We start from the raw sequence: 12280 nt of genomic DNA on the forward strand, positions 1-12280 counted from the left end.
CTTTTATTATATTGTTACTAATGATTCATCATCAGAATCTGCTGAATTAATTCTCTTATTGACCTAAATCCCCTTGTTTTCGTCCTCCTTTCTGGCTCCACAAAAAACGGTTCTAGAGTAAAATGCACAAACAGCTGAAAACTCAATGATTACATTTTGGTTGAGCAACACTCTGAGTACACACAAACTTTGAGCTGACCCCATTACAGCTTTAAAAGCGTGCCCTCCTGTCAGTGTGGCAGCGTTTGTGTCTTTAGAGGGATGAGTGCAGGAAAGATCTCAGTGCTGCTGCTGCTGGCGGTGATCGGCTCACATGCAGCTCCAAACCCCTCCAAGTGTGAGGGTTTGACCAAAAGGCTGCAGACGAAAGACCTGAACAAGGTGAGACACGGAGAGAGAAGAGAGATGTGTGTTCATGGAGTGGAGATAAAGAAAGAACAGAGGGTCAGATGTGGTGGATGTGAAGGAAAAACAGTGGATGGAGACGGATGAGGACATCCAGAGCATCCCTGCAAGAGAGAGAATGGATATTGGAGAAGATTTTATAGATTCTAGAGCATGTTTGGTGTTTTAACATGTTTTTGTGACATTTTTTTAGTGATGGAGGGCATATTAAAAAAAAAAAATCAGAATTCTCATGTTTCTCAGCATTTAAATTAGAACAGACGATGCAAAAGCAAACATAAGTGGGGGCTCGTCCGAGATCTTTTAAGGGGTAAAGACACTGATAAAAAAATTTGTTTTGGTGTTTTAACATGTTTTCGTAGCATTTTTCTGGGGATATAGTATATATATATATATATAATCTAAAAAAAATAATTCTCAAGCTTTTCAGCATTAAAAATAAAACGGACAATGCAAAAGAATCAGAAGTAGGGGCTTGTCCGGGATCTTTTAAGGGGTCAAAGACTCACTCTGATAAAAAGTGTTTAAGGACTCACTGATGAAGCTTGTGTGTTTAGTGTGACAAACATGTTTTTGTGATATTTTTCTGATGATAGAGAACGTATTAAAAATAATAATTCTAATATTTTTCAGCATTTAAAATGGATCAGACAATGGAAAAACAATAAGTGGGGGCTCATCCGGGATTTTTTTTAGGGGTTCAAGACTCACTCTGATAGAAACCATGTGTTTGGTGTTATAGCATATTTTTATAGCATTTTTGTGGTGATTGAGGACAAAAAAATTATTTTCAAGCTTTTCAGCATTAAAAATAAAACAAAATGCAAAACAAACAGAAGTGGGGACTCGTCTGGGATTTTTTAAGGGGTCAAAGACTCACTCTGATTAAAAAGAACATGTTTGTTGTTTTAACATATTCTTGTAGCATTTTTCTGATGATAGAGGGTATATTTTAAAAAAAAGCATAATTCTCATGTTTTTCAGCATTTAAAATAAAACAAACAATGCAAAACAAACAGAAATGGGGGCTTGTCCGGGATCTTTTAAGGACTCACTGATGAAGCTTGTGTGTTTAGTGTTTTAACATGTTTTTGTGGTATTTTTCTGATGATGGAGAACGTATTAAAAATAATAATTTGCATATTTTTCAGCATTTAAAATGGAACAGACAATGGAAAAACAACAATAAGTGGGGGCTCATCCGGGATTTTTTATGGGGTTAAAGACTCACTCTGATAGAAACCATGTGTTTGGTGTTATAACATATTCTTGTAGCATTTTTGTGGTGATTGAGGACAAAAAAATTATTTTCAAGCTTTTCAGCATTAAAAATAAAGCAAAATGCAAAACAAACAGAAGTGGGGGCTCGTCCGGGATCTTTTAAGGGGTTTAAGACTCACTGATGAAACTCGTGTGTTTAGTGTTTCAATATGTTTTGTGATGATAGAGGACGTACTAAAAAAATTATAATTATCAGATTTTTCAGCATTTAAAATGGAACAGACAATGGAGAACAAACATAAGTGGGGGCTTGTCCGGGATCTTTTAAGGGGTTTAACAGTCACTCTGATAAAAACCATGTGTTTGGTGTTTTAACATATTCTTTTAGCATTTTTCTTGTGATAAAGGATATATAAAAAACATAATCCTCATGTTTTTCAGCATTTAAAATAGAGCAGACAACAGAAAAAGCAAAAATAAGCGGGGGCTCGTCTGGGAATTTTAAGGGGCTAAAGACTCACTTTCATAAAAATCATGTGTTTGGTGTTTTAACATGTTCTTGTACCATTTTTCTGGTGATAAAAGGACATAAGTATGCAAAAAACATTATTCTTAAGATTTTCAGCATTAAAAATAGAACGGACAATACAAAAATATACATAATTGGGGGCTCGTCCGGGATCTTTTAAGGAGTTATAGACTTATTCTGATGATTATCCTTGAAAATTAAGCTCAAATTTAGATTTTTGAGTATTTCTTTGTTCAAATTGTTGTGAATCGGGGCAGACGGATACATTGGGGGGGCCACAAGCTTCACTTTATTCTGATGCATCCACTTATAGATGACTAGATCCATGTACGTCTTTGTTTTCCTCTTGGATGGAAAACAGATGCTTCATAGTGACCCCTAGAAGTCATTTAAGTTGTCTATTTTAACTTTTTTTTGTTTTTCAAAATTCCAAACGTTTATTTGGTGGATTCGTGTTTTAGAGAATCTGAACTTCTCAGCTGCTGATTTGAACTCGTCTCCTGCAGATTTTCAGGAACTGGGTTCTGGTCTGGTCCGTGGCCGACCATGAAGAAGGTGACAGTTTGGTGTCAAATATCTCCAGCTCCCACGTGGAGTTCCAACTCCTTCCGGAAAACAAAACCATCTCGTACATCGAGAGGAACGTCTACAAGTGAGTTCTGCCTCTGGAATTTAAAGAATAATGATCCGTGTGACATCTTCTGTTGACTTGATGTTGGTTAGTGTTAATGTTTTTCAGTCAGAACCTTTCTTCCTGCACTACTTACTTCATGAATGTGACCGCACCGTCCAACAATGAGACCGAGATCCAAACGCTGCGTGTCGACAACATCCGTAAGTGTCACAAAAGATGGAGAATTGTTTTTATTATCTAATGTAATTACAATAAAACAGAATTTCACCTAGTTAAAAGGAGTTAGTTTTCATGGATAATCAAACGTACAATTAATAAAAATTCTTGAATCACAGCCTCCAAACAGGCTCATGTTTTAGTGCAGGCAGCTGTAGATGTTGAAACGTCACAATTTAATCTCCTTATGAGATGTTTTCCAATTCTGATCTGATTAAACAAACATCTTTCTGTGGAGTTTTTCCAAAAAGAATTGCTTCCATCTGATTGTTATGGATCTGGAGGGTCATTTTAAGGCAAATTTGATATTAAATGAATATAAATTTTGTTTTTCACAGCAGAAGTTTTTTTTGCTTCTACATTATAAATATAATGAACCATTAAAAATATTTTTTTGTATTTTTGCACTAAACTGGAGTATAATTTTGGTTTTATTATGCATCAAAAAACCTTTTGGGATTTTAAACATTTTAAAACTCTTTAATTATGAACTATTCTGTACACCATTGCTGTTCTTATGTCAGGATTGGAAGTGGACGGACAGCCTGTGGAGTACAACGACACCGGAGCCGTGGACTTCTATGAAACCTGCCCCGACTGTTTGATGTTGGTCTACAAGACCTCAAGTGGTCGATACCTCCTCGACTACAGTAAAATCAACGTCTCCTTGTAAAAACATTTCCTGTTTGGGCGTTTGATCTCACATTCGTGTGTTATGTGTCAGAGGAGGAAGGGTCACATCGGGACGTTGAGAAGCACAAAGCGGGCCATGATGACCACAAGAAACTGGCCGACTGTCTGGGGTTCCCTGACAAGAAGGCGTACGTCTACGACGGAGTCGCTGGTGAGTGTCAACCACAACAGAGGGGCCGACTGAAGAACCAGGGAGAAGTACTGAAAAAAGGACAATAAATGGCGTTTTTGTTGACAAATGTTTTATTTTTCTTCTATCACCACAGACTTCTGTCACAGGAAATCAGCTCCAGAAGGAAACCCTGAACAGTCTTAGGAGGAACGAAGGAGATTTCAGCTTGTATCTGGAAGAATCGTTTCTAAAGCAAATCAAGAGTAAAAAACATGTAATGAGTGTTTTTCTACCTCAAAATAAAAAAGATCTGCTTGTTGTAAAAGGCCTTCTTTTTATTTAATATCTGATATAATCATGCTTTCTTGTCTTTTTTTTTCTTTTTTAATAATTCCTCTTGTTTTGAGACAAAATACACATAAAAAAGACAACACTAGAACAGGCAAATAACCTATGAGCACATAAAGTTACAAAAAAGTTAGACAAAATGATAACATTATATACAAACTGATTACGAAAATAGATATTAAAAACAACTAAAAAACATTTCACTACACCTATTGCTTTAATCTTGTGGTTCTTAACCTCTTGGCAAAAAGTAATCTATTAAAGTCTACTACAAAGTAAAAGTGAGACAGTATACTACCCATGTACTGTAAACTTAAAGTGTTTAGCATAGTCTAAATTAATAGTCAGTTAGTATTGTCCCTACACTACATGTATATGGTCTTTAGTATGGTTGCTATACTTATACTAATGTATACTTAAAAAAAAAAATCAATTGTATCATTTAAAGGAACATAACTTAACTGAAGCTCTCATGGAAAAATAATCGGTTCAAACACTTTTTTCTATTTCATCTTATTCTATTTTAATTAATTTTATTTGTAGAAATAAAGAACCAAAAATTTGTTCAATTTAAATTTGAACTCCTTTTAAAATTAAAGATGAGGTTCACCCTTTGTGTGAATTTGTACCCTTGAAAATTATTTTTATAAAAATACTTCAGTAGAAGTATAAATATAAGTCTAAGTATATAGCAAGTCTACTATAAACCATGGATGTGTATATTGGAAGTATACGAACTGAATATTTCTTCAGGCTAAATTGGAACATGTTAAAATGTATAAATGGTATCTAAAAAGTACATCTTATGTATATTGACTTATGGATCTAGTATACTTGAACACATTTAGATTCCTTTTACTAAAAAGTTAAATAGACTGAATACAAAAACACACTTTAAAAGGTTACGCAACATTAGGACATTAAGCTCAGAATGATTAAGAAAATGGTTATAACGAAAAACCATATTACCACAACTACAATGACATTCATAGATACAACTATTACTTCAGTCTTTTGGGAATTAGTGGAATATTCATGGGAAAAGAATCAGTTTTAGGTCTTGTGTCACAGTACATATTGTAATATTTCATATTTTCATATTTTACTTCATTATAATTGCAATAAATAGAGAGAAAAGAGAAATTCAATTTAGATGTAATATAAACTTTATTTAAAACAAATCAAACTTGAAGTTATCAATGAAAGATTTTGCGAGTAAATTTACATATAAATATTTTAAAAAGTTTCTAAATGCATTTATACAACTGTATTCATACCACATAGACCGTCTAAATAGAATTTATACTTATTTTTTTAACTGTTTTTATTTTATTGCTAAAACTAGTAACGGAAGTGGGAAGTAACACAACCGGATGTGGCGTCGCGGGGTCTTGTTGGCAGTGGGCGGGGCCTGCGAGCCTGTCGGAGAAGAATGTAAACAGCTAGAATGATTGTCCAGTAGCTAACGTCAGCGCTGGCAGCGGACCCGCAGCCCCCCGTCGGTAAGTGCGGGCGTGTTCCGCCGTTTTCAGGCTGAAATGCAGAGCTCTGCGCCGCATTTTTACGCGCCTCTTTCAACGGGGAAGTTTGGATGTTTTCAGAGATAAACAGCTGAGTTAGCTGGAAGAGCTAGCCAAAAGGTTTGCTAGCAGCAGCACAGGGAGTTGTGTCAGAGCAGAAAGCGGCTTAATGCTGAGCTGTCAGTTAGTGCCAGGGGTCCTGACATACTTCTTATGAGATGAGGGCTGTAGGCGGAAGCTTTGGTTGCTAAATATGTTAAATAAATAGGAGTGACGCTGAGTTTCTGTTGTGGTTTTCTACCTGATAAGGTGCATTCTGGGAAAGTTGAGCAATTTCTTGACTGACTAATCATTAATTCACAACCTGCTCTTAAAACTCGCTTAAAACTGCTGTTTTAGGCGAAATAACATAATTAAGGTGCATTGTGGGAAACTTAACTTATGGCTTGATTGACTAATAACTATTTCAGAGTCTGCTATTAGTGCTGGTTCCAAAAATCATTTGTTTTGAGTCATTTCAAAGCTAAATCTTTTGATAAAGGTGCATTGTGGGTAACTTGTCAAAAGGATTTTCTAAGTACTCACTATTTCAGAGTCCTGGTTCCAAAAACCTGCTTTTTTTATCGACAAAATATAAACTTTTGCATATTTTCTATATGTTCTTCTGTTTACAGTTACTAGCTCATAATAATAACCACATTTCTCCCATAACTAGGGTGTAGCATGACCACAAAAAACACTTTTTGGTCTCGTGAGCTGTCAGGTGAACACGACTCGCTGTATTTTTTTAGAAGGGCTGCCACAAATAATTATTTTAATAGTCGATTAATAGAGTCATACACAGAGTGGATGTAAAACACACATCTTAACCATCATTTGCTTTAAACTAACTAAAAATAAAGACAATTAAGATGATAGTTAATTAAACTTTTAATGAATCGTGCAGCTTCTTTCCTTCATTAGTTTCTGGTATTAAAATAAGATTAAATCAAATGAGGTCGGCATCTGAAACAAAGGAACTATTAAATGTTTGATCTCACTGACTCAAATATAACAAAAGTACATTTTTTGGAGCTGAACACACACAAATGTTTAACTTTACGACACTAACTCCATATAATTAAAATAATGACTAATCGACTATTAAATTAGTCGACTAATCGTGGCAGGCCTAATTTTTAGTGTTAATATTTGTTGTAAAATCCTAAAGTTCCGACATTAAAATGCTAATTTTTGTTTCTTTCTCCTCAGGTCTGGCAGGCCACATACATTGGAAATGATTGGTCTGTTTAGCTGCCCTTTTTTTAACCTCTATTAGTAAAGATGTGGGCGTGACCAGCATTTGAGACTGTGGTCGTGCTCCAGTAAAATGTTAGTAAATAGTGGCCACACCTGCTAAAAAAACCCCAGCAGTTTTAGAGGTGTTCAGTTGCAGCTTTGTCCTTGTTTTTCTTAGTGGTTTGTGGCGATCATGTCTTCTAAGCTCCAGATTTTGGCTTCTACATTCACCCTTTTTACAAAGTCCATCTGAAGGAAACTCCACCCTTCAAGGACGAGCTTTTACTGCTTCTCTCCCACCATTTTTTGGTGAAGACACCATTGTCCTGTAAAGGCTTGGCATCTTGTTTCAGCCAGTCATGGCGGAATCCAGCTCCCAGCCTGCAGCGACAGCAGACGTCCTGATTGATCGCAGCCTGGATGAGTCGTCTCTTGACACAGAAAGCGTCTCCAAAGAACGGATTGTAAACATGACAATGGAGGGAGCCGGCGCCTTAAGGAACCAGACGTCAGCGGCAGGACTGGTGTTTGGTGACAGGCCTTTTGCCGCTAGAGTCGCAGAGGAGGAGGAGGAGGCCACGCCCACACCGCCAGAGTCATCGCCGAGCCAGTCGTCTGAAAACGAGACGCTGACTCTCATAACCACCACAGAAGAAAGAACGCTTTCAGGGCTGCTCAGGCGGGTTAAGACGGACGGGAGAGCCGACCCGGATGGAGCTGCAGGTAGAGCAGTTCACAGCTGTGACACATTTGCATCATGTAAACATGATTAAATAGGACAGAGAAGCAGAACAACATGCAAAAAAGCCACAAATGTGGCTAAAAAAGTACGAGTGCGACATCTTTTTGACCAAAAATCCCCAAATGTCTGCTCCACATGGCGTCTGTGATCATCTGTGACTCTGATACATACAGAAAACGCCACCAAACAAAAACACATCTGCTGTTTTCGTCGTGTTTGAGTCAAAGCTTTGATGTTATTTTGTGTTTGAAGCATTTCCTGGTTTAAGTCGAACCATGATGGATTTTAAATTCTTTTTTTTTTTTTTATATTCAGGAAGCTGTGGTGCAAAAGCTGCCTTCAATGGGCTTTTGTTCCTGAAGGATACAAGCTGTTACGAGACATGTTCACACAGCAGACGCACAAAAACACAAACATCTTGTGGCACCGCATTGTACAAAGTCATGAATGTGGTTCTTGTGTAAATACTTCTACAAACAGTATTTTAAACAGTTCTGGAGACAAATTTGTTTTATTCTCCTTGTAATTTGGTGAAAAATTAATCTTTAAATTGGAAAAAGAAGGTTATAGTTTTTGCTTTTTGACCCAATTGTGTAATTCAGTCACTTCAAATTATACTTGTGGCTAATTTGCTTTTTTCTGTTATATTTTTGTCCTAAACTTTGCTGCTTTTATAGATACTAAACTAGATCCTCTCTGATTTAAAAAGTTTTTGGTGTTTTTGACATGATCTTGTTTAATTTTTCTGATCATGGACAACATAAATATAAAGAAAATTAAGCTTTAAGTTGCATTTCTGAGTATGTCTTTTTTCAAATTGCTGTAAATTAGAGCAGGTGTAAAAATGCAGTTTGAAAAATATCGTATATGTTGGGTAGAAAATTTGTCGGTCGGGTCACAAGGTCCTTGCTCCGCTCCACTGAGGGGCTGTAAGCTAGCGGTAAAGTGCATAAAAGTCTTGCCCACAAGTCAGAAGTAGATTTTAAATGAACTCCAAGGACAAATTCTGGAAAACAGATTTTTTTTTGGCTAAAAACTGCATAAATCTATTTAAATACCACTGAGAAGGTTTTTAAAATAAACAAAGTGCTAATGTTTCTACAGTTTTTTTTATTTCTTTACACAAAGGTCAATAACATTATTGTCACTCCAGGTGAAAGTTGTTGCTCATTTGTTTATTTCTGAAAAAAATGGTTTTTTTTTCCCCCCCAAACTTGTTGGAATCTGTTGCACCAACTTAAAGTAACTTTCCGTGAAACGTTCCTTTTCTCTGGGTTCAGATGTGAACATGGAGGAGAGCTCCTCGGTGATGACCGAAGGCGGCTCCGACGACCAGCGCGACTCCACCGACTCCGCCTCCTTCTCCATCCAGAGCCTGGAGTTTTCCGACGGCCTCCCAGCGGCGGGGAGCTCTCTGGACATAGAGGACGGCTTGTCGTCGTCCTGCCCCGCTGTGGGGGTGGAGAGCTCCTCGATGTCCACGGATGTTCCCAGTCTGAAGGAGGATGAAGCTCCGGAAGCTGCAGGTGAAACTTCCTTAAAATCCCCCTCTGATGAAAATCATGTTTTTTAGTTTTAATGTGTATGTGTGGCGTTTTTCTTATGAAAGAGAACAAATGTAACTGTAAAAGTTGCATTACCTGCAGTAAGGATAGTATGAATGCTTTTTGCTGTAAGTAGTCATTGAAGATGCTGAAGCTTTTAGCTGAAAATGGTGATGCAATTTACTTTAACTTCTGAAGGGATTTTGTTAAAGAACTATAAAAGAGCGCTAAAGTTGACCTAAATCTCAGAAAAAAAAATGTAGTAAAATTGTTAAAAAAATCCCTAATACGTGTCAATTTTAAGAAATATTTAGTGTGTTGCTTAAATGTGAGCTTAACTCCAAATTAGCCCCAAAAAACCTTTTGTAGATACTAAATTAGCCAAAAAAGCTAGCTTGTTTTAAATACTAGCTAAACCAAAATAGTCTAAAATTCCTCAGAAAACTCAATTAGTTGAAAAAGTTAGCATGTTGCTAAAATACAAGCTAAACCTTAAATTAGCCAAAAAAATAAAAGATAACAAATTAGCCAAAAAAAACGTTAGCATGCAGCTAAATTGTTAGCTAAATTCCAAATTAGCATTAAAAACCTCAGTAGATGCCAAATAGCTAAAAAAAAGCTACCACATTGCTTATATACTAGCTAAACTCCAAAATAGCCGAAAATTCTTCTGCAAACTAAATTTGTTAAAAGCATTAGCATGTTGCTACAATAGAAGCTAAACTTTAAATTAGCCTAAAAATAATATAAGATGACAAATTAGCCAAAAATGAAACAATGCTGCTCAAATATTAGCTAAACTCCAAAATAGCCTAAAATTCCTCAGTAAACTGAATTAGTCAAAAAAGTTAGCATGTTGCTAAAATAGAAACTAAGCTCAAAATTAGTCAAAAATGTGGGCATGCTGCTAAAATGTTAGCTTCATTCCAAATAATATACAAAAAAAAATAGACACCAAATAGCCAAAAACAAGCTAGCACATTGCGTAAATACTAGCTAAACTCCAAAAATAGACCATAATTCCTCAATAAACTAAATTAGTCGAAAGTGTTAGCATGTTGCTAAAATGTTAGCCAAACTCCAAATTAGCATAAAAAATATCAGTTGTTGCTAAATTAGCAAAAGAAATAGCTAGCACATTGCTCAAATACTAGCTAAATTCCAAAATAGCCTAAAATTCATTTGTAAACTAAATTAGTCAAACGTTAGCATGTTGCTAAAATAGAAGCCAAACTCTAAATTAGCCTAAAAAAACCCAGAAGATAACAAATTAGCCAAAAACGTTAGCATGTTGCTAAAATATTAGATAAACTCCACATTTTTGAACATTACTATAAAAGATTAAAACATAGCCCATGATTATATTTAAAGGCTTGTTCATAATCTACTTAAAATGTTAACATTTGAAGACTTTCACTCATATTTTGCATATTTTGCTCAATATTTCAAAATCTATGAAGTTTGTGAATTCTTGGCTTTAGAAGCCACGCCCCCTCAGAGAAGAGGCTTCAGATCAACATGAAAAATGGCTTTTAAAGACATTTAGATTGTGGGATTTTGGTAAAAGAAAAAAACCTCCCATAATCATAATTAAAACACTACTGTGAACTTTTTTTATATAAAATGAATGATCATATGCGGACTGTCTTCATACCTGTCAGTTTGCTCATTTAAATCAATAACACTCCTGTGCTTTGCATGCAGGGGGCGCTGTTTTCTCTGCGGCCGCTCCTCCTGTTCCTCATACTGACGCAGCTGCAGCTGCTGCAGAACCCAGACCCGCCATGCCGGCGTATTACCTGGTGAAGTGGATCACATGGAAGGAGAAGAAGACTCCCATCATCACCCAGAGTGAAAATGGACCCTGCCCCCTGCTGGCCATTATGAACACGCTGTTTTTACGCTGGAAGGTAGAACGAATGGTTATCAAAATATTTATTTTTGTTAAAAATTATTTGCAACTCTGTTTGTGAAGCATTGTTTGTGGTTTGTTTTTCTAGGCTAAGCTACCTGCTCAGACTGAAATGGTCACAACTGAAGAACTGATGGCTCACCTGGGTAGGGCTCACCTGTTCAAGCAGCCTTCACAATAAAAGTCCTAAAGTTAGATTGGAGGTTTTTGTTCATTAAAGATGTGTTTTGTGTATTTTTCATCAACACAAAAACACTGAGATCCATGAATCTGTGAGGATTTACAGATGGAATCAGAAAACTGAATGTCTTTTATTTTGTAGGAGACTGTGTCTTATCAGTCACGCCGAGAGAAAAGACGAACGGCATGGAGCTCAACTTCCAACAGGTACACAGTAGTGACCAACGTCCACACAATGAATGTTCACTGATGTTTCATCAAGTTAGAGACTTTAACACTGTAGCCACATTTGAACGCAGCTTTAGTATTTTGGTCGTCGTGTCCACAGAACATGAGTGACGCCATGGCGGTGCTGCCCAAACTCTCCACGGGTCTGGATGTGAACGTTCGTTTCACCGGAGTCTCAGACTTTGAATACACGCCCGAATGCATCGTGTTTGACCTGCTGGACATCCCGCTGTACCACGGCTGGCTGGTCGACCCGCAGGTAAACGCGCCGCCGCAGGTTAGCCGCTCCTGGAGTGTTGAGGCGAGACGGAACAGGATGATGAGCAGAGGGCGGTAATGTGTAAATTATGCTAGGAGGCTATTTTTGTGTCGATGCAACAAACCTTCATCATTCAAGGAACGTCCACGAAAATGAACAAATGAGATTTAAAAAAATATGAGGTGATCTAAGCTGTGGAAAAGGCCGCAACAATACTCGAATTCTCGTGATCTGCTCCCGAAAATACAAATATTTACAACGTCCAAGATCGCTGATTCGTGACCTTTATAAGTATAGTATTGTAAAATATCATGTAGTAAAATATGTATTGCTCTTAAATACAGAAGAATGTTGGATTCTAATAAATTAACTAAAACAAAGCCGGTAAAGCTACTGTTACCAGAAGTAAACAAACCTTCAAAATAAAGTGCTAGTGAAGCTTCCTGTTTTCAAAGTAAA

At 36.7% G+C, this 12280-nt stretch overlaps 2 protein-coding genes across 2 annotated transcripts in view; both read left to right on the forward strand.

Moving 5' to 3' along the window:
• Positions 1-220: 220 nt before the first annotated feature.
• Positions 221-4135, forward strand: LOC112162604 (saxitoxin and tetrodotoxin-binding protein 2). Its single transcript, XM_024298427.2, has 6 exons — positions 221-381; positions 2662-2807; positions 2895-2989; positions 3530-3655; positions 3730-3849; positions 3965-4135. Exons 1-6 carry the CDS (start codon positions 262-264, stop codon positions 4012-4014), a joined length of 657 nt encoding a protein of 218 aa, XP_024154195.1. The 5' UTR covers positions 221-261; the 3' UTR covers positions 4015-4135.
• A 1384-nt stretch (positions 4136-5519) lies between these two features.
• The window catches only part of mindy1 (MINDY lysine 48 deubiquitinase 1), a 12039-nt gene continuing 5278 nt past the window's right edge, over positions 5520-12280 (forward strand). Inside the window, exons 1-7 of the mRNA XM_024298238.2 lie at positions 5520-5660; positions 6930-7679; positions 8979-9224; positions 10947-11152; positions 11243-11300; positions 11477-11541; positions 11663-11821. Coding sequence (XP_024154006.1) covers positions 7316-7679; positions 8979-9224; positions 10947-11152; positions 11243-11300; positions 11477-11541; positions 11663-11821 — 1098 coding nt within the window. The 5' untranslated portion in view covers positions 5520-5660; positions 6930-7315. The remainder of the gene's footprint in view (positions 5661-6929; positions 7680-8978; positions 9225-10946; positions 11153-11242; positions 11301-11476; positions 11542-11662; positions 11822-12280) is intronic.

The sequence above is a fragment of the Oryzias melastigma genome, linkage group LG11 (genome assembly GCF_002922805.2).
Source record: "Oryzias melastigma strain HK-1 linkage group LG11, ASM292280v2, whole genome shotgun sequence".
Taxonomy (NCBI): Eukaryota; Metazoa; Chordata; class Actinopteri; order Beloniformes; family Adrianichthyidae; genus Oryzias; species Oryzias melastigma.

Excerpts from the sequence above, each read along its gene's own strand:
- LOC112162604 (XM_024298427.2), top strand. The coding sequence starts at position 262 with ATGAGTGCAGGAAAGATCTCAGTGCTGCTGCTGCTGGCGGTGATCGGC. Across the intron at positions 2,990-3,529 it reads GCTGCGTGTCGACAACATCC|GATTGGAAGTGGACGGACAG; the intron begins GTAAGTGTCACA and ends TTCTTATGTCAG. Across the intron at positions 3,656-3,729 it reads TCGATACCTCCTCGACTACA|AGGAGGAAGGGTCACATCGG; the intron begins GTAAAATCAACG and ends GTTATGTGTCAG.